This window comes from Podarcis cretensis (assembly GCF_951804945.1).
Source record: "Podarcis cretensis genome assembly, chromosome: 12".
Taxonomy (NCBI): domain Eukaryota; kingdom Metazoa; phylum Chordata; class Lepidosauria; order Squamata; family Lacertidae; genus Podarcis; species Podarcis cretensis.
Window position 1 is genome coordinate 49,767,331 of NC_137181.1, and position 21,366 is coordinate 49,788,696.

A 21,366-nucleotide genomic window follows, 5' to 3' on the forward strand; every position below is an offset into this window, starting at 1 on the left:
TTGGTATCTTAACTTCACTGTATATATAGCCGTAGTGATGCTCTGAATTGTGTACAGTGGTGCCCCGCAAGACGAACGCCTCGCAAGATGGAAAACCCGCTAGACGAAAGGGTTTTCCGTTTTGGAGGCGCTTCGCAAAACGAATTTCCCTATGGGCTTGCTTTGCAAGATGAAAATGTCTTGCGCATTCCTGCGGGTTTTTTTCCCTTTTCCCCCCTTTTCCTAAGCCGCTAAGCCGCTTATCAGCTGATCGCTAAAAGCCACTAAACCGCTAATAGCGCTAATCCGCTAAGCTGTCAATGGGCTTGCTTCGCAAGACAAAAAAACCGCTATACGAAGAGCCTCACGGAACGGATTAATTTCGTCTTGCGAGGCACCACTGTATTGTTTCACCTCTGATCCTTCATCTCTAAAGATAGTGACTGCTGCCCAAGTAACTTCTAGCAAAGGCCATTTTAGGGCCACCTTATGACTTGAGGGTGAAGCTAGAATATAATTACCAAGCAATTCCAACTGTTTTTAAATTATCTGTTGGTGATTTTTTTTTTGTTCTTTACATATCATTTTTATTACTACGTAACAGACACTATTTAAAAATGAACAAAAAACCCAGAAAGATGCAAGTCATTGCATAGATCAATGCCTAGCAATAGTTTTAAGAATTTCTGTATAAATATTAGTTTTTCTTCCTCTTGAGTTTGTCCAGTGAAACAAGTAGAGTTCTCATCATGCAGTGGGACTTTTCCATCACTGCCACAGCCTCTTGTGCCCTCTGAAAAGCCAATTCTGAGAACTGGAGGACCCTCTGAAACAGAATGGGATATGGGCCTGAGGCTGCAGCTGAGAAGATGATTTGCAGAATTTGGAGAGATATGCACCTACTGTGCATGCAAATGTGCCGTCTGCTCACACAGACGGACCTATGAACCTTTGGGAATCTGACTCAATATCCATCCCATCTGAAAGCTTTGGTGTAATAGCAGTGTGCTGTAATAGATGACGAGATATTTTAGTAAATTCATCCTATACTGGAGCTAACAAAAGCTAAACCCAGGCAGCTGATATGCCCTTTTGAAAGAGGTACTTGATCTTTTAGTAGTGCATTTAATCCACTCACAAAAGGAAATGTTAGTCTCATTAGACCTCAGAAAGTAACATTTGCTTACAATCTTCTTAGAATGCAGCCAACTTCTTCACTTGTTTTGTTCCTAACTGAAACAAAGTCCAGTGATCGCTTAGCTACTTATTCTAGCTCATCAAGCATTTAACCTTTGCATTCCACAATCTGAATTGGCTCCCCCCCCCCCCAGTTGTGAGAAAATCTGAGCTGGGAATACGGTAGTTAGTGTGACACCCTCAGATGCTATAAATACCATGATGGAACCAAAGACTGCTAAGTGGTCTTTTCCCAATTCACTCTACTTTGGTTTTCTAATGTAAAAACAACTGAGAGTCAGTTGGGAGCATGTGAAGGATTGTATGGAATGTTAGTCTTTAGTAGCTCTTTTTGTAGGTGCTCCTCTTCTATGGATATTTAATTTGTTTACAAAAAATACATATAAGCTGCCAATGACAATTTGTGATATACCTAAGTAATAACAAATTAAAATGAAAAGAAAAAAGTACACCATAATGTAATAAATGAAATGCAGTGAGTAGCTCAAAGGTTGCCATTGATAAAATTCCAGAAAACCTGAGTACATGAGTGTGTTTTGAACACTGTTGGTATTTGTCACTGCTCAGAAAATATATGGTTCCATTAAATGGGGGCCACTAGAGAGAAGGCCCTGCCACTGGTTGCTGCTAATAATGGAGATTATGGCACAATCAAGAGACTCTCCTCAGCTGCAGTGCTTGAAGAGGGAGTAAGGAGAAAGGTTGAAACTAAAACCTTGAACCTGGCTCAGTAGCTTATAGACAGCTAGGGCAGTTCCTTTAGGAGCAGTGTGGTTTGTGCTTGATAGGTAGGAGATCAAGGAGAATTAACAGGGGCACATTCCTTCTGCCTCTCTCTGACCAACGGTAACCATGCAAAGGTGACCAAGGCAGCTTGTGCACCAAAACTAGGCCTTAACCTGGAAATAAATGGATCTAGCACCGAAACCAGCCTCAACAGGAAACAAACTCTTCAGGGTGGGAGGGTTTTACATCCAGGTAGGCTTGAATCCCAGAAATTAGTCATGCCATTTTTCAAGATAGGTTTCCAAATAATTGAATTTGATGCGAATGACTCATTGCCCTTGCCTTCTTGGCAAGGCGGGGTGATAATATTAACCTGCACCAAATGCAAGTGTGTTGCTAGTAGGTTTAAGTACTGCAGTATTTCTGCTACTGCTACTCCCACTGGCTTCAAAGAGAACTGAAAAAAGAGAAATCTGTACCTGAAGAAGTCTGATAATCTAAATCAGGGTTTCCCAAACATGGGTCTCCTGCTGTTTTTGGACTACAACCCCCTGAGTATAGGGCGGTATATAAATTCAGTCAGTCAGTCAGTCAGTCAGTCAGTCAGTCAGTCAGTCAATCAATCAGTAATCCCTAGCTAGCAGGATCAAGGATGATGGGAATTGTAGTCCAAAAACAGCTGAAGACCCAGGTTTGGGAAATCATGATCTAAATCCAGAATTTGGGGCTAGGGGCAGGAAGAACAGAAGGAATTTTACATTACGCTTTCACTTGCATACTCAAGCAATCAGCAAATAAGTCTTCCTAAAGTAATTGTATATCCTCCCTTGAATTTTTAGGAGGGGTGGAGTAAGAATCAGAACTACACTGTTGCAGCTCATAATTTGTAGTGGGTGTTATTATCGTCTCAATTTATTTCATAGGCTTTATCTTTTTTTTTATTCCTGGAGGCAGCTGCATTGTTTGAAAAAGGGCAAGTGTAAAGGGCATATGGAGATCCTATCCTTGCCAGATGAGCGCTAGTTGCTCTTTAGAAATCGATGTGTAGGTTTGCTACACTGAATACTTAATTGAATTGCAGCTGACTGTGACACAGGTTTTATTTTTTTTTTCCAAATACATTTTTATTGAGGTTATGCACATAACAAACATACAAACAAATACAAAAGAAAAAATTATAACAAAAAAAAAGCGTCAAGATATACAAGCCAACTTTTTCCTCTCTCTAACTATACAAAGATAGATTAATCTGGCTTTTTCACAAAACAGTAAACGATTAAAACAAACAAACAAACAAACAAAAAAACACACACACACGCAAAAACCACCTCCTGGACTTCCTTCCATCCTTTTGGTAAGTATCGAATATCTGCTTCCATTATGTATTTGATTTTTAATCTACAGGCCTAAATTCACACGCTGGTAGTATTGTTCTGACCCCGCCAATCACATTAAGCATTTATTCCAATATAGTTCCAGTATTTACTCCAATTTTTCAGAGATTTCTGTTCATCGTGGTCTCTTAATTTACCTGTTAATTTATCAAGCTCAGCATAATTTATCATTTTAATTTGCCAATCATTTATATTGGGGATAGTTTCCACTTTCCAATATTGTGCCAATAAAATTCTCGCTGCTGTGGTGGCATAGAGGAATATCGTTCTATCTTCTTTCTTAATATCTTTACCCGTCATTCCCAGCAAAAAGGCTTCGGGTCTTTTGGGAAAAGTGTATTTAAATATTCTTTTAAGCTCATTGTAAACCGATTCCCAAAAGCCTTTCACCTTTTTGCATGTCCACCATAGGTGATATAGGTCACCCTCCACCTCCCCACATTTCCAGCATTTCTTATCTTTTAGTCTATACATTTTGGCCAACTTCACAGGGGTGTGGTACCACCTATACAGCATCTTCCAAACATTTTCTCTCAGAGACATACATGCTGTAAACTTTATATTACAATTCCACACTTCCAGCCACCTTTCAAAATCGATATTATAACCAAAGTCAATTGCCCATTTAATCATTGCCTCCTTCACCTCCTCGTCCTTTGTATACCACTCTAAAAGTATGTCATAGATTCTAGATAGGGTTTTGTTTTTACCTTCTATTACTTCTACATTGAATTTTGATTTTTTGTCATCAAAACCCAACTTCTTCTTGTCCGACTGTGACACAGGTTTTAGGACACTTGACACATAATATGTTTTGAACACACAGTTATATTTATTTATCACACTAAGATGGTATAAAGTCTACATTTAAAAGTAAAGGTAAAGGGACCCCTAACCATTAGGACCAGTCGTGGCCGACTCTGGGGTTGCGGCGCTCATCTCGCTTTATTGGCCAAGGGAGCCGGCGTACAGCTTCCAGTTCATGTGGCCAGGATCACTAAGCCCCTTCTGGCGAACCAGAGCAGCGCACGGAAATGCTGTTTACCTTCCCGTCGGAGCAGTACCTATTTATCTACTTGCAGTTTGACATGCTTTCAAACTGCTAGGTTGGCAGGAGCTGGGACTGAGCAATGGGAGCTCACCCTGTTGCAGGGATTGGAACCACCGACCTTCTGATCAACAAGTCCTAGGCTCTGTGGTTTAACCCACAGCGCCACCCGCGTCCCTACAATTTACAACCACATTAATGGCAGGAGCAAGCTGCAGTGAGCCTTGTGCACTTGGGCTTCTCCCTCTCCTCCTCCAGCACAGCTACTTTCATTTTCGGTTTTTATTAACCACACCTGCCGTTTTTCCGGAACCGGACAATCTGTCGTTAATCGTAACTATGGTTTGTTAGCCATCACTTAGGGGTTGGCTATAAGGTAAACTGGGGTTAATAATAATGAGAGAGAGAAACCAAACGTTAAACCTTCCAAATCCTTTGGGGCTGTGCCAGAAGAGGATGCACATTAACCAAAGCTTTTCCCATCACAGGAAATCAGCAATTGGGTGTGGGGTCTGTGGCTCGCCACACCTTTCACAACATGTCACATGCAGTCAGCCACAGCCCATCATTCGCTTCTCTAGTAACCACTCTGCCTGCACTTTTAGAATTCCCCTATCTGTTCCAATTCCTTCCCCTCTCTTTTTAAGTTTCATGTGAGAGAAGAGGATTAAACTGCACAGCTCCTGTGTCACTTTAGACGTCACCTTTTTCATTTTTCTGGTCACCATTAGGAGTATCCAACCAGCCAATTTCTGAGCCCTTCTCCGGGCAGCCCTACCCTGATCCTTCTGCCAAGTCTAGTCTGATTTTTGCCACTGCTTTTCTCCCTTTTGCCACTTCCACCTCTGCCTTTGTTCCCAAGGTGGTTCTCTGGTTTCTTCTCTGCTGCCTGTTCTTTATGTGTATATCAAAAAAGGATCTGTTTGGATTTCTTTGCTTCTCCATCTAAACAGAGAATCATAGAATAGAATCATAGAATCATAGAATCATAGAGTTGTAAGAGACCACAAGGGCCATCGAGTCCAACCCCCTGCCAAGCAGGAAACACCATCAGAGCACTCCTGACATATGGTTGTCAAGCCTCTGCTTAAAGACCTCCAAAGAAGGAGACTCCACCACACTCCTTGGCAGCAAATTCCACTGTCGAACAGCTCTTACTGTCAGGAAGTTCTTCCTAATGTTTAGGTGGAATCTTCTTTCTTGTAGCTTGGAACCATTGCTCCGTGTCCGCTTCTCTGGAGCAGCAGAAAACAACCTTTCTCCCTCCTCTATGTGACATCCTTTTATATATTTGAACATGGCTATCATATCACCCCTTAACCTCCTCTTCTCCAGGCTAAACATGCCCAGCAAACGCTCCAGATGATTGTGAAACCTACACACACACACACACACACACACACACACACTACTGAGGGGCGGAGTGTTGTAGCAAAAGCCAGATAAACACAGAGTGTATATAACAACATTAAAGGTTAAGAACATCACTATATTGTCCAGCAGGATGTGTTTATTCATTTGCTTATCCAAGTTCTATTTTAATCTGCAACAGATCATCAGTTTGCATATCTGAACAGATGCGTGCTCCTAATTTCATCTGCAAACTAATGGAAAGCTTAGATTTTTAGGAATATTTCAAGAGAGAAGGGAGAGGAAGGAGGTGGTTACTGTATTCCAGTTTGTACAAAATGGCTGTAGTTAACTGTAATCCTTTTTGTGCTCTCACAGAAGTTAGGTACCTGATAAAATGGATCACTGGTTCAAAGGAAAGAGCTTTAGTTACCCACATTTCTGGGTGTGGGACACACAGACAACCCACGCCACAGCATTGTGTTAGGTGTACATATTAAGATACGGTGATGTGTTAAGTGATCAAAACCTGATGTTGCCATGTAACAAGTTGGAGCTTAACTTGGATCTCTTTGTTTTATAGCCGTGGGAAGCATTTCTCTCTGTTTTGTGTCTTCTGGTGAGACACATCCTAGCCAGCGTAGTAAGAAACAGCAGAATTGCATTTCCTCCCTCCATCGCTGCATCTCTTTCGGAGCCAACTGGTCTCCATGGCAACATATTGGACCGAAAGAGATGCGAGGAGTGGAGCGGGAAAGGAATGAGTTAGGAAGCCCCAAGTGGTGCTGTGTGTCTCCAACGTCAGAGTCTGAGCCTTTTGATAGGACGGTTTTGTTAACTCCCATTCCCAGCTCCTGTGTAAAGCCTTCTTTATTAGAGCAGGCACTGACTGGTGCAGATGCTGCAACAAACCTCTCCCTTTTTTATTTTTTGAAGTTTTTATTTTCTCCTTTTCATTGTCTGCCCCTTTCCGTTTCGGCTCCTGCTTCGGGCTGAAGATGTCCAGCCTCTCGCCGGCAGTCTCTGAGCTCCTTGGCAGAATGCAGTTCTGCAAAGGCAGGGAGGCATGGCTGTGCTTCACTTGACCTCTGTAGCATCTGTATAAAATCTCCTCTCCTACGTTGCCCAAGGAGATAGCGGACTATGCAGAAATTCCTTGAAGCGGATTACTATGAGCTGGACTGGTATTATGAGGAATGTACGGATGGTAATTATCTGCTCTTTATGGCTTGCCTGTGAATAGGGGCTTTACCTTCTAATATATGTCTTTCTGTCTTCTATACTGGGAGAACTGCTGTGGGGCTGTGCAGCTAAGGTAGGCAGCGTTTGGCGTTTCCTATCATACATTGAAGGCATGGTACAGGAGACTACTGTAGGGCTTTTTGCCAGTGGGAGTGGCAGCAGTCCATACGCACTGGAAGATCTTTTCAGCAAAAGAAAATTACTGCTAAATGCTTATTGTGATTGCTGCTACTACAGCTGAAGCTTCAATACACACTCAGTTTGCTACGGTGAGTGGGAATGGGAAGCCTGTGTTATAACAGGCACATTATCCTAGTGTGAGATGTGGCAAGATGCACGGCATATATTAAAGGCTGCCAGGCAGAGACAGCTGAGTTTCGCATATAAAATCTTCATTGTGGGAAATGATTAGAGCAACTGCTTCTGCCTAAATCGTTAGGTTTGAACGTCGGGATCAGGTCTCCTTTGTCAGCTCCTCTCGAACTTTCTGTTTTCTGCCAGGATGGCAGTGTCTTTTTCATCACCCTGGATGTGATCATGAGTCTCGTGATAAAGGTGGGTGCGAGGAGGAGGGGCTGAAACTGCACCACCCACCTTGCGGGAAAGTCAAATCTTTTCATTCTGGCCACAGAACTGAATGGGAGCCCAAGATGGAAATACAGAGGCCACAAAGGTATTGCTGTGCTGTTGGCCTGGATATTAGTTTTAATAAATAAAGAAGGACCATGATTATAGCGAGGGCAAGGGGGTGACTGAGATGAGCGTAGCAATAACCAGGAAGTACATTTCAGTGCAAAGATCTAGCGTAGTCTAGGATAAGAGCAAACTTTCAAATACACAGCTAAAATATTAAGAGTACTAGCCTGAATTTCACAAAAAAACACCTTTCCGCCTACAAGCCTTGAGAAACTGATGAGCTCCTCATGTATATATTAAATTCAATGTTTGCAAAGGAACCATACCTAGAATGCATATATGTGAGGGAAAAATATTTGTTATATCATTTGTTTTCTCTATGAATTTGTCCTTTGAAGAGTTAATCTGACTGATATAATTTCTTATGGTTTACTGGCCTTGTTTTGAATGCTTAATACTCTAACAGCTACACTTTTCCTTTTCACTACTCTGCCAAGCTGATTTTCAGAAACTTTCTGAGAGATTTTAGGTGAAATAAACTGAAAGTAAAATGGCTGATGCTGTTGAAATAAAACCGTGAACTCTTCCCTATTTTAAATCTCACCACAACAATTTTGTTGTCAAAATTACACTGTCCTGTTTTTCAGAATTTCTGACCACGTAGAACTTGTTAATTGAAAGTATGCTGCGCGATAGGTGTAATAAATTACAGGGTGGAGGACTAGTAGGATTGCCACTTTGCTGGTTTTAAACTGGCCCAGCCAGGGGTTATGGTTTTGTCTCTTGAACAGATTGTCTTTCTTCCACCCTCCATAATGCTTACTAAACAATTCAAAATACATATCTAGTAAAGGAATTTATACAGACATTATAAGGTAAAGGTAAAGGTACCCCTGCCCGTACGGGCCAGTCTTGACAGACTCTGGGGTTGTGCGCCCATCTCACTTAAGAGGCCAGGGGCCAGCGCTGTCCGGAGACACTTCCGGGTCACGTGGCCAGCGTGACATCGCTGCTCTGGCGAGCCAGAGCCGCACACGGAAACGCCGTTTACCTTCCCGCCAGTAAGCGGTCCCTATTTATCTACTTGCACCCGGAGGTGCTTTCAAACTGCTAGGTTGGCAGGCGCTGGGACCGAGCAGCGGGAGCGCACCCCGCCGCAGGGATTCGAACCGCCGACCTTTCGATCGGCAAGTCCTAGGCGCTGAGGCTTTAACCTTTAGCGCCACCTGCGTCCCAACAGACATTATAAATGGCACATATTACTAGTGTGCCGTGGATAACAAAATTTTGGTCAGGATCCCCCCAAAATCTTAATAACTTCAAAAGTCTCGTGCATTAGAGAAAAGGACAAACTCCTCTTTAATAAGTTTGGCTTCATGAATTGTATCTACTGTCTCTGAAGAACAGGAGTTTGACCTACCAGTAATTTTCAAATGACATGATGAAATGCATCTAGTTAGGGACGTCCAAGGAACCATCAGTTTTCCATTTAAATGATTTCGTCATTAATTCAGATTTGCAGCACTGTGGCACACATACGCCAGAATACTTGTGCTCAAAATATGGTATGACTTGGTGAAAATGATATAAAGATCGCTTGAATTTTAAAGGCGAGAATATGAGAATAAATCAGTAAAGAATGCTAATTAACTTTCGCAGTCTACTGTTCTGCCTTTCAGCATATGCAATATAATGTATATTACCTTCAAAATGGCAGTGTTGGGGACAAATTGGCATGTAGGGCCATTAGTGGATCGAAACTCCTTATTCCAGGTTTCAGTGTTCAGAATTAGTAGTAATAGGCATTCGATTTTATTAATTGCCTAATACAAAACATTTCTAGGCATCATGTGTACATAATATTAAGAACGACCACCAAGTTTAACAATAAAACAGTACAATTGGTTATCATAATTCCTCAGAAGCCTAAGAGAAGAGGTATGTCTTAACTTGGCACAAAAGGATGTTAACATTGGCACCAGGTGGGTCTTCCTTGGGGTATCATTCCATAGAAAGGTGGGCTGCCACCCCCCAAGATCCTGTTGTTGCCATCCTCCCAGCCTATTGAAGAGGGGGCACCTGGAAGAGGAGCTCAGATGATGGTCTGGGCATGTTCAACTTGGGAGAGGCATTTTGTTCAGTATTGGCCGCCTGAGACATATAGGACTTTGTGGGTTAAAACCAGCACTTTGAATTGGCCTTGGAAATCAGGGTAGCTGTGCAGAAGTAGTGCTAAATGCTCACCCCCTGAGAAGTCCTGTGGCCATAGTCTTGTTGTACACGTTCTGTAACAAAAGCAGCCCCGCACATAGTGATCTCACCTGGAGGTTGCTAGAGCATAGGTTACTGAATCCACAGTCTGGTTAGGGAAATAGCTTGTAGAAGGCACTCCATACTACTGAGGCCACCTGTGCCTCCAAAGATAGCAGTGAATTCAGGAAAACTCAGAAGCTACAGATATGCAACCCCATCTAGAGCAGACAGTTCAGGGCAACTGCCACTCACGTTCTGGCCTTCTCAGGCTGGCTGATGGCAATCAAGCGGTGAGTATGGGTTCTCCTGCCAACTTTGCCTTCAATGGTAGTTATTACGGGAGTAAGGCCCAGGGGGAGTGAAACAGGAAAATCTGCTCCCCAGTTGTTCCAGCTTTTGTGTTCTTCCTGTGACAGATGATCTTCTGGCCTTGTTCTGTCTTAATGAAAGATGAGTGCACAACTGTAGCATTTCTTTTGCCTTTCCTTTGGCTTGTGGCTTTGCACCATTGCTTGGTTTTGTTCTGCCTTCTCTAACACAGGTGTACATTTTGTTTGCTCCCTCTTTTGTGGTCTGGAACACTGTCAAATCCTTAAATGTAACATACATAGTTCCCTAGAAAATCTAGCGAAAACCAAGTTGTATATGCAGGGACCTCCATATTGGTGGTTCTCATCAGCCCAGCCTTTTTCCATACATTTGTATACACCCATTCATATATTATTATGTGTCGGAATTTGAAAGGTGAGCTAATCCTGTGCAAATCTTTACTCTGAATTAGTTGTGAAATTTAGGAAAGGACTGGTTGGCACACGACCCTGCCCTAGAACAGGAAGATAATATTTATGTTGGTGGCCTTCTGGTCCCTTCTACTTTTTGTTATTTCAATTCAGTTATATCTTAAGTTCGCTCTTCAACACTTTCATCTTACTGCAGCCAGAACTATTTTAAATATATTTCTCTAGGCAGAGCAGATGGGTTTTGTTTTCCCCAAGGTTCATATGCTTACTGATGCTGAAAAAGTTCCTTTTGTTTTTGAATTTTTTGCTGCCTCCTATGTGACATGTAGCTCAGATCATTTTGCTCAACTCTCTGAGATAACCTACTAAATTTTACTTGACCCAGGGACATTTTCAGGCCTAGTGGATCTAGGTAATTCTTGCATGCTTTGCTTGACACACACTTACTAGCAAGTTACTATCTTATCTATAAATATAAGGAAAACTGTCTCATGGCACTCAGACAAGGAGAACTTCACTGTTGTAGCCAGACAGCTATCTGATATCAAGTTGCCACATATTAGCAAAGATTTCTTTGATGTGACATCTGGAAGCCAACAAGCAAACTTTCATATTTGTTGTGTCATAAATTATTGTTGCTATCATTTATTCTGTTTATTTCTTGTCCTTTACCATGAGGTCCTAAGGTAAGTGACAACAATTTAAATATACAATATTTAAAAGTGTTTAAAACAGATCTCTATCAGAATTGTACATGAGGCAGTTGATAAAATGCAACTCTTGCCTGATGAGGTTTTATGAATAAATTTTAAATCATGTTAACGTGTAGGCCTTCAGAAAAGAAGTTTAGGGATTGTTGTATTTTGTGCCATTTTTGGCCTTGTCCCGTACCTGAAGAAGAGGTAGAGGCAAAGAGGGAGGATGATTATTGTTATTTATGTCTACCCTTCCTCTCCAATCCACCTGAGGGCATATGTGTTCTGAATACAATACACAATAGAACCTAGATTGAAGGGAAGCAGCCAGCCAGCCAGGTTTGTCTGATTTTCCTACATACCTCAAAGGGATCCTCCCGTTTGTGTTTTCTCCAGGGCAGTTTGGATACTTAGCATATCTGCACCAGAGATATCCAACACACTACTAAAGATAATGCTTATTGAGTTTGTACATTAAACTGTTGCTCGTGGTGTTTGAGTGTTGGGCTTGGAGCAGACACACTTAGGTTAAGACCTCTTAATCCCACTAGGTGGCCTACCTTATTTCATTCTTGCATTCATTCAACTCTGCATATTGCCTTTCCTCACATTGTATGCAAGGTAGGCCTTCCACACTCATTCTCTGTCTCCCCTTCCTCACAACAGAGATAGGAAAACACCCCACCTTTTGACTCACAGCCACTTGAGGTTTTCGATCATTCCTTACAAATGGTTGAAAATCCTCAAGGCCTTTTTTTAGGTACTCTCACTCCAGAAAATACGGTTGCAAGGAAGAGAAAAAGGTAAAGGTAAAGGTACCCCTGCCCGTACGGGCCAGTCTTGACAGACTCTGGGGTTGTGCGCCCATCTCACTCAAGAGGCCAGGGGCCAGCGCTGTCCGGAGACACTTCCGGGTCACGTGGCCAGGGTGACGAAGCTGCTCTGGCCAGAGCCAGAGCCGCACACGGAAACGCCGTTTACCTTCCCGCTGGTAAGCGGTCCCTATTTATCTACTTGCACCCGGAGGTGCTTTCGAACTGCTAGGTTGGCAGGCGCTGGGACCGAGCAGCGGGAGCGCACCCCGCCGCAGGGATTCGAACCGCCGACCTTTCGATCGGCAAGTCCTAGGCGCTGAGGCTTTAACCCACAGCGCCACCTGCGTCCCCTGGTCATACTAGACCGCAAAGTGGTTTCAAAAATTAACAAAAAACATTAATATTGCACTACTTACAAAAAGAAAATTAACAGTGGAGCATGTGAATGAGTCACAGATTTTAAAACCTCAGTCAGGAAATTGCAAGATGCAATCACAAACAGAAAGTGTCCAAAATGAAAGTCTTCAACAACCATCAAAAATTTGGCAGAAGTGAAGGAGCCCAGTAGGGCTCCTTGGGAAGGATATATTCCACAATCTCTGTACCACAACAGAAAGACTCTGTTTCAGATATCTGTCATCTGCCTCGAGAAAATTGCAGGAAATGACAGTTCTGTGCAGAATCTTGGAACCACCATTTAAATGGTAAACTTTGCAGTTGAATCTTTTGCTTACAGAGCTGTGGAACTAACAAGGGAATGATGTGAGGCCTTCATGTCACCCATTGCAGTGTGTGTTGAGTGTCAATTTGAAATACAGTGGTACCTTGGGTTATGAACTTAATTCGTTCCGGAGGTCTGTTCTTAACCTGAAACTGTTCTTAACCTGAAGCACCACTTTAGCTAATGGGGTCTCCTGCTGCTGCCGCACCGCTGAAATACAATTTCTGTTCTCATCCTGAAGCAAAGTTCTTGACCTGAGGTATTATTTCTGGGTTAGCAGAGTCTTTAACCTGAAGCATATGTAACCTGAAGCGTATGTAACCGAGGTACCACTGTAGTTCACAAGCTGTATGTGTGTGCTCTTTTAAGCTTCCTTTTTTGAAAAATCATGCTATCTCTTCCTCATAAGACTCCTGTGAGAATAAAATTGTATAACCTGAAATATGCAGAGTTCCCTCAGAAGTAATAATAATAATAATAATAATAATAATAATAATAATAATAATAATAAATTTATTATTTATACCCAGCCACTCTGGGCGGCTTCCAACAAAACACAATACAATACACTAAAATACAAAGAAGGGCGAGATGAGACTTTTAATCTCAGGGTCATGGGTTCAAGTTGACCCCACACTGGGCAGAAGATTTTTGCATTGGAGAGGGTTGGACTAGATGACTCTTGTGGTCTCTTCCAACTCTACAATTCTGTGATTCTACATACATATGATTGACATATGTGCTATTTCCAGCTTCTTGAATGTCGTCTCTTTCTGTATGAACCTGTGGAAAGTTTATTGCTTATCTTTGCTTATCTTTTCAAATAATGAAATATTTACATGGTACATGAAGCTGCAAATCGTCACTGGGGACAGCATTAAGCAAACAACATCCTCTACACATACCAAAAGAAGGTGTGTCAGTAACAGAGAAACAAGCACCCATTATCTTATTTAAGAGCTAAACAGAAGGACGTGGGTGGCTGCACAAAATACTTTGAAGAGCTGGGCTACATAATGCAGTGCAATTGTTTGGAAAGATCTCCATTTCTTACTACATTTCTTTTTACAGAAAGTTAACAGTCTATTAAGTGCATATATTTGAATTTCCTCTGCTGGTGTCATGGACCAATTTCCTTGTTGCTTCACTTTCTGCTGTGTTGAGCTTTGCAGACAGCGCTTGGATCAAACAAACAATGAAATCTTGCACAAAGCCTTTATATTTTTTATTTAATAAAAATATATACTGCCTTTTGATGAAAGATAGGTTCCCAAACTTCTGAGCAACTGGATTTTTACTTTTTACTGTTCTTACCTGTTCTGACAGCTGATTTTACCATTCTAGTGCTACTGTGGTGTTTTGATCTCTCTTGTATTTCTATCCTGCTTGTTGTTTTGAGTGTCTTAGAAGATGAAAAGTAAGAGAGAAGCTTTTAAAACAGAATATAAAACAAAATGCCAGCAACTCTTGTTGAAAATCTGTAAAAAATGTCTGCATGGTTACATTGCCTTTACTCAGACCCAGATACAAAGAACCAGGCAACTCCAGACAATTTTGCATTCACATGTCTTAAACAGAAGCCCAGCCGTGCTGCATGTCAAACCATTTTTGCACTTGAGAAGACTTCCAAAAGTAAATTGTGATAGCATAGGAGTCTTCCATTTAAATCAAATACTTCAGAAATCCCACGGTGCATGCCCAAGCCTTTGGGCTTGCCTAAAGTAGCTAAGTAGTTCTTTGCACCCAAGACTTTATAATGATTTTTTCCTGTACTAATGTCAAAAAATGAGTTTTGATTCTGCAGACTTGCTTATTTTGTTCACCTGTAGCAATCACGTTAATTACCTTCTGGATAATTTGTGGAAGAGTTTCCTCATTCTGCAGGAGAAGTGGCCCAGGTTAAGACAGCTACATATAATAATTTTAAGCACCGTAGTCTTTAATTGAATATAACTTCCAGGAGAAAAAATAGGAAGTTCCATTGAGCTCAGTGGAGCCACCTCTTAGGTAAACAGCATAGCAGGAATAGCTAATGGCCATTCAGATATTGGACTACAATCTCCATGATTCCCTACCATTGGCCATGCTGGCAAAGGCTGAGGCCCGAAAACATCTGGAGGGCCACAGGTTCCCCACTCCCACGTTATAGGATCAGAGCCTTGATTAAGCCATTTTGTAAAGGTAAAGGGACCCCTGACCATTAGGTCCAGTCGTGGCCAACTTTGGGGTTGCAGCGCGCATCTCGTTTTATGGGCCGAGGGAGCAGGCGTACAGCTTCCGGGTCATGTGGCCAGCATGTCTAAGCCGCTTCTGGTGACCCAGAGCAGCGCACGGAAACGCCGTTTACCTTCCCGCTGGAGCGGTACCTATTTATCTACTTGCACTTTGACGTGCTTTCGAACTGCTAGGTTGGCAGGAGCAGGGACCGAGCATCAGGAGCTCACCCTGTCGCAGGGATTCAAACCGCCGACCTTCTGATCGGCAAGCCCTAGGCTCTGTGGTGTAACCCACAGCGCCACCCACGTCCCTAAACCATTTTGAGGCTAGCGAAAAATATATTCTGCAGCTATCTTAGCACTAGCAAATACAAACACTGCATATCGACGATACCTTTAGTCACAAAAGGTCTTTTGTGATGCTCGATAAAAAGACTACAGATGTATTCATGTTAATTAAGCATAACATGATAACCTTTAAGGTTTACATCATGTTTGTTTGTTACAAGTTGCCCACTTTTGTTTCCATGCACATGTTCCAAATGTTTACTCCCTGCCTGTTATAACATGCAGTATCCAAACAAACTTGCATTATCACATGAGCACTGCTCCACAGCATTTGATATTTCCATTCACATCCCTATATTCATTCGAAATAAGATGGGTTTATGAAACAATTCTATGTTCTCCCACCATCCTGACGAAGATCTGCAAAACAGCAGTCAATACCCAGAATCTCTGTTCAGTGTTGGACAGCTTATCTTTCATCGTACAAAGTTTGGAACTCTCTTAATTTAAAGACTTTCAGAGACTGGGAGTCTAAGATTTCATTTTGAACTTGTTATTGTTTGAAGGAATTCTATAAAGATTGTCTATTACGTATGTACAGTGGTGCCCCGCAAGACGAATGCCTCGCAAGACGGAAAACCCGCTAGACGAAAGGGTTTTCCGTTTTGGAGGTGCTTCGCAAAACGAATTTCCTATGGGCTTGCTTTGCAAGATGAAAATGTATTGCGAGTTCCTGCGGGGTTTTTTTTCCTTCCCCCCCCCCTTTTCTAAGCCGCTAAGCCGCTTATCAGCTGATCCGCTAAGCCGCTTATCAGCTGATCCGCTAAGCCCCTAAGCCCCTAAGCCGCTAATAGCGCTAATCCGCTAAGCCGCTAATGGGCTTGCTTCGCAAGACGAAAAAACCGCAAGACGTAGAGACTCGTGGAACGGATTCTTTTCGTCTTGCGAGGCACCATTGTATATGGTCATTGTGTTGCCTAAACATTGTTGACGTTATAACACCCAGTCAAGTTGTTATCCTAGCTTTCATTGTGGGACAACTTCTTTTTTGTTCTGCTTTGAAAGTTCAGAACCTTTGCTTTCTGAAAGTGTGCTGTGTGTTACTATCTCGCTCCTTGAGTGTGTCTGAATTGAGTTGCAAGTCATCCTTAAATGCCATAAACATTCACACATTGGGTATCATAGATAAGGCAGTGTGTATTGCCTTGAAGGTAATATTTTTCAGTGGTGGAACGTGCATGTTGTTCCTCTGAGACGTGTTGAGATGAAGCACACATTTGTGAATCAACCCTCACCTTTCTTCCTAAGACCTCTATGCTGCCTTCAAGAGATGTGACTCAGCTTTTAGCTGTGTTTTGAGGGATTAGGTGTGGTCTGTGAGATTGTATCCTCTCAACCCCTCTTATTTCCCGCCAGATTCCCTCCTAAATGGTAAACCCAAGTTTGCCTTAAGCGTGAGTGAAGATGGATGGCAGTGTGACTCTTAATCTTAATTAACATCATTTTATTTATTTTATTTATTATTTATTTATTTGTTTTATTTATTTATAATAAAATAAATATTATTTATTTTAGTTATTAACATCATTTAATTAACTATTTCATTTTACATTTTCATTTTGAAAACTTGCTTCATTTTTATTTTTATTTATGTTTTTCAGGTTTATACATTTCACTAATTTTACAATCATTTTAAGATTTCAAAACTTGACTTCCTTCCGCACCTCTCTGCGGTTCCTTAAATTTATTTTTGATATCTTCTGCATATCCAAATTATCTTAATTTGCTCATTTATTCATCTACTTTAAATATATACTCTTATAAAACTGCAGGTTATTACCACAATCCTGCCAATGTTTTTATCTGTTTGCAATTTATCTGTAAATGGTCAAAAAACATTTCCATTCTTTTATTTAAAAGTTTGTTATCTTGATGTCTTATTCAACTGGTAAGTTTCGTCATTTCTGCGTATTCCATCAGTTTTTGTATCCATTCTTCCTTTGCTGGGACTTCTGCTTCTTTCAATTTTTGGCAAGTAACATTCTTGCTGCTTTAGTAGCATACATAAATAAGTTTCTATGCAGTTTCAGTAGTTCCGTCCCTATAATTTCCCAAAGCCAAGCTTCTGGGTGTGTGTTTTTTATAAACGTTATATTAAACATCATTTTCAATTAATTATATATCAGTTCCCAGTAAGCTTTAACCCTACTACAAGACCACCACATATGGTAAAAAGAACCTTTCTCTTTACATTTCCAACACTTATTTGATTTGGATTTATACATTTTTGAAAACTGTTTCAGATATCGTATGAGTATCTGTGTGGTGGTCATCACAGAACCATTCCATATATTACGTCATCCAAAATAGAGAGTTATCCCATAACTACATGTAAAGGGTATAATAAATGTTTATCTTTGGTGGCTCAGTGCTTTGAAATTCCCTTAACTTCCCATTTCTATTTGATCCATTTTTATTTAACAGTAAGTTCAGTTAGTCTTACTTCCTAATTAACTCATTTAGGATTGCAGCCTGAACCTTGAATTTGTTACTCCACACCCAAGTTTCTGACATACCAGTTCCCAATTGAAACAACCATATAATAGGGAAAATGACAGAAAGGGGTGTGACCACTTTATGTGGTAGAAAACAGCATAAATTCTGGAGTTTCTTATTCCCATGATAGTTTGAAACCATAGTGATAATGTAAAGGTAGATTCTTTATTGAGTAGTTTCAGTCTGGCATATTCTGAAGCCCTGCATCGTATTAACTCCCAAATTGCACCTGTACGTGGCTCCTGTTTCCTCCTTTTAGAAATCTGTCGTTTGAAGGTTAGGCAATGTATTCCAAAGGTAATTCCCCCGCCCTCCCTACCTTCACCACGCCATGTAACATTCTTTTTATTTGTGTGTATTTCCTGGTACGGTTGCTATGAAACTTGTAGGAAACTACCATTTGTGTCTGGCGTGGGGAGGAAATATGACAGGTTTAAGCAGATACTGCTTTAAAGGGAGAATTTGCTTAGCAGTTGATTTTCCTGTGTTGAAACAGTTGCATCCAAAGAAATGTAACTGGAGTCTAATCTGGTTTTGTAAACAGTGCATGGATTATTCCTAGTAACAATTAGACAGATGGTTCTCCATTCCCCCATCCTTCTGTATTATTTTCTCCAGCTGTGTTATGGTGATCATAGTATGCAGACTTACCTCACCATTCTAGTTGGAGTATGTTGAGCAAGGAGGTTGGTTTCTGCTCTGTGGAAACCTTAATTGAACTGCTCTGTGGATGTAGCCTCCGTGAAGATGGCTTGTCCCTTTTCAGGGCATTAGACGACAGGGCTCCTTCTCAAGGATGATTTTAGCCATGTCACTGAACGAATCAATCAATGAAGAAGAAAGCTTTGAATACGATGATCATGTTACTGAATCCAAGCACAGATGTTGCGACAACCTTGATATCTTGGAAGAAGGTACTACTTACCTGCTACTTACATTTTAATGCATGAAATTGGTTTTCTGTCTCAGTATGTTTATCCCAATCACACTATTTTGGCACTGGGATTGTAAAGAAAAGTACCTTTTCAGTCTTCTTCAAATCAATTTTATTCAGAAGTTTTGTCGGAGATTGTGGTTTTAGCCTGTAAAATGAAACTTTTATTGCCTTGAAATATTAAAGTATTAATATTCTCTGATTTGATGCTACATGTACCTTGTGGTTTACTTGTAGTTTAATTCTGGTAGTTCACTCTAGGTGGACTACATTCTAAGGGCCAATTATATTTTTCTTTCAATTGGATCATTTGTCTCTGAATGGTGAAACACATACCTTGGCCAGGAGAGAGAAAGAGAGAGAGTGTGTGTAGCGGAATATGTACCAATAAGTTGTAGAAATATGTGATTGAATACTTAGCCCTTCAGTTGTCTCATGCGCCTGTGAAGACCAGGTGCTTTTTTTGTCTTTTATAATCAGATAGGAGTGGGTGGCTTCTGTGTAGGAGCAGGTTATCTTTGGCAAGAGACAAATTCCAGCACAAATTGAGAGTGTACCACATGCTCCTTAGTGTTTGGGTTCCGTGGTCCCTAAGCAGACAGATACTCCCCTGTGTACCTGGAGTTAGGGAAGAGCGTAAGAGAGGAGACAAGAGAAAATAGCTATGTGCTCTGTAGGGCCAGGGAAGAGCAGATGCTCCTTCTGAATCCCACCATCATTCTTCTTAGAGTATCATTTATGAGTTGGTTTTGAGCATGATTTTGGGTTGCCTGACAGGATGTGGTGTTATCTGACATGTTTCTGCCAAGCTCTACATGCTGCTGTAGTTGTAGCTTTGCACATGTCATGCACACTCTCAAATTGTTAGTGGACACACAACCCTTCTCAGAATGATTCTTATGTCGCTCTGCAACCCAATGATTGTGGGAGTGAACAATGAAAAGGGATTCATAAACTGACAGTAGCAGGAGGCAGCTACTTACCTGCATTTTCTGGAGCAGTATAGATAACATGGGTAACGGAAGTAGCGAGGAACAAATCTCTGTGTTCCTTGTAGCCCTAACACAGAATGTGTTTTGGGCAATACATTGTGACTGCGTTTCTTTCCCCAGCTGTAAAGGAAAGATAGAGTAAGATGATCCTTGGAGCTGGGGTTGAAAGTTCATTACACAAGGAGCACTAAAAACTGGTTTCTTATGAACAGTGCAACATATGGCATGGGAAGAATAGATTACTCCCGAGACAGGCTGCTAATGTTTGTAAGCCAGTGATTCTCATTTCAGTAAACATTTGGTGAATCTCAATCCCTGCTACTGCCTTACTCGCACATGGTAAATCAGGTTTTCTTTTTCTCTTTCTTTCTTGTTTCCATAAGGAAGAGCTATTAAAAAATGTCTTGCATTCATTCTGCTTATAAGGTGTAAAAATCCCCCCAATCAAATCAATATAGTGTTGTGTGTAGCTGTGTTGCATGGCAATATTGTGATAATCTTAGGAATGCAAGTGCTGCAGTGCAAAATAATTTTGCGTGTCTCTGTGTTAAATAATGACCTTGCCCACTACCAGCCATTCTCATTGCTATGCAAAGGGCAAAAACGCATGCAGCCTTAAAAAAAAAAGTTTACCAGGGCTCTAACACTTCCAAAAAAGCTGGGGGAAAGGAAGAGCAAATCAAACAGCACAAAAGCCTCTTTAACAAAGATCCATTGTTAAGAAGCAGATATTCGGAAACCACCCCTCTACCTTCTGAGTCAGAGTAGGCCCATTAAAGTAAATGGACTTAAGTTAACCATGCCAGACTTGAGTCCATTGATTCCACTGGGGCTACGCAGAGTATGGCATGGTCGGGAACTACCCAGACTCTTAAAAAGAAGAGACACAAATATTCTAGGTGGAAAGGGCCACAAACAATTTCTATCTAGTATCATGAGCTGCTAGAATTCTTTTAACAAGTGCTGAGGCAGAGGCAGCCAACATTTGAAAAGGAAGACTCCTGTATCTTTAATAGTTATTTAAATACCAAAGCTCAATCCAGATAAGACTGAAGCACTGTTATTGGGTGGTTCCCTTGGCTGGCTGGCTGGAAGGCTTTCTGGTTTTGATGGGCATACACTCCCTCTAAAGGAGTGGGTACAAAGCCTAGGGGTACATCTGGGTCCCGTGCTGTCTCCAGAGGCTCAGGTGGCGTCAGTAAACACACAGTGCCTTCCATAAGCTGTGTGGCTAGTTGGCCCAACTGTGCCCCTCTCTGGACAGGGAAAGCCTAACTTCTGTCGTCTATGCTCTGGTAACCTCTAGGTTAGATTACTGCAACACGTGATACATAGGGCTGCCTCTGAAGATGGTTCAGAAACTTCAGCTGGTGCAGAATTCAGCAGCCAGGTGGCTCACCGGAGCAAGTCTGTTTAAGCACATAACACCGACCCTGGCCCAACATCACAGGCTGCAAATTACTTTCCTGGCCCAATTCAAAGGGCTGGTTTTGACCTATAAAGCCTCAAATGGCTCAGGACCACAGTACCTCAAGGATCACCTCTCCCCATATGAACCAACCCAGACTCTGCAATCATAAGCTG

At 41.6% G+C, this 21,366-nt stretch overlaps 1 protein-coding gene across 11 annotated transcripts in view; it reads left to right on the forward strand.

Annotated features, from left to right (window-relative positions):
* Positions 1 to 21,366, forward strand: part of TRAK1 (trafficking kinesin protein 1) — a 136,426-nt gene that overhangs the window by 60,855 nt on the left and 54,205 nt on the right. For 3 of the 11 annotated variants that reach the window (XM_079947208.1, XM_079947209.1, XM_079947210.1), the window contains exon 1: positions 18,500 to 18,770. The exons of 4 other annotated variants lie outside the window; for them this stretch is intronic. In XM_079947208.1, the coding sequence (XP_079803334.1) occupies positions 18,653 to 18,770 (118 nt within the window). In that variant the 5' untranslated portion in view covers positions 18,500 to 18,652. Of the gene's footprint in view, positions 1 to 6,568; positions 6,902 to 18,499; positions 18,771 to 21,366 lie in introns of those variants that run through there. 4 more of the 11 variants (XM_079947204.1, XM_079947202.1, XM_079947201.1 and 1 more) reach the window with 3 other exon arrangements.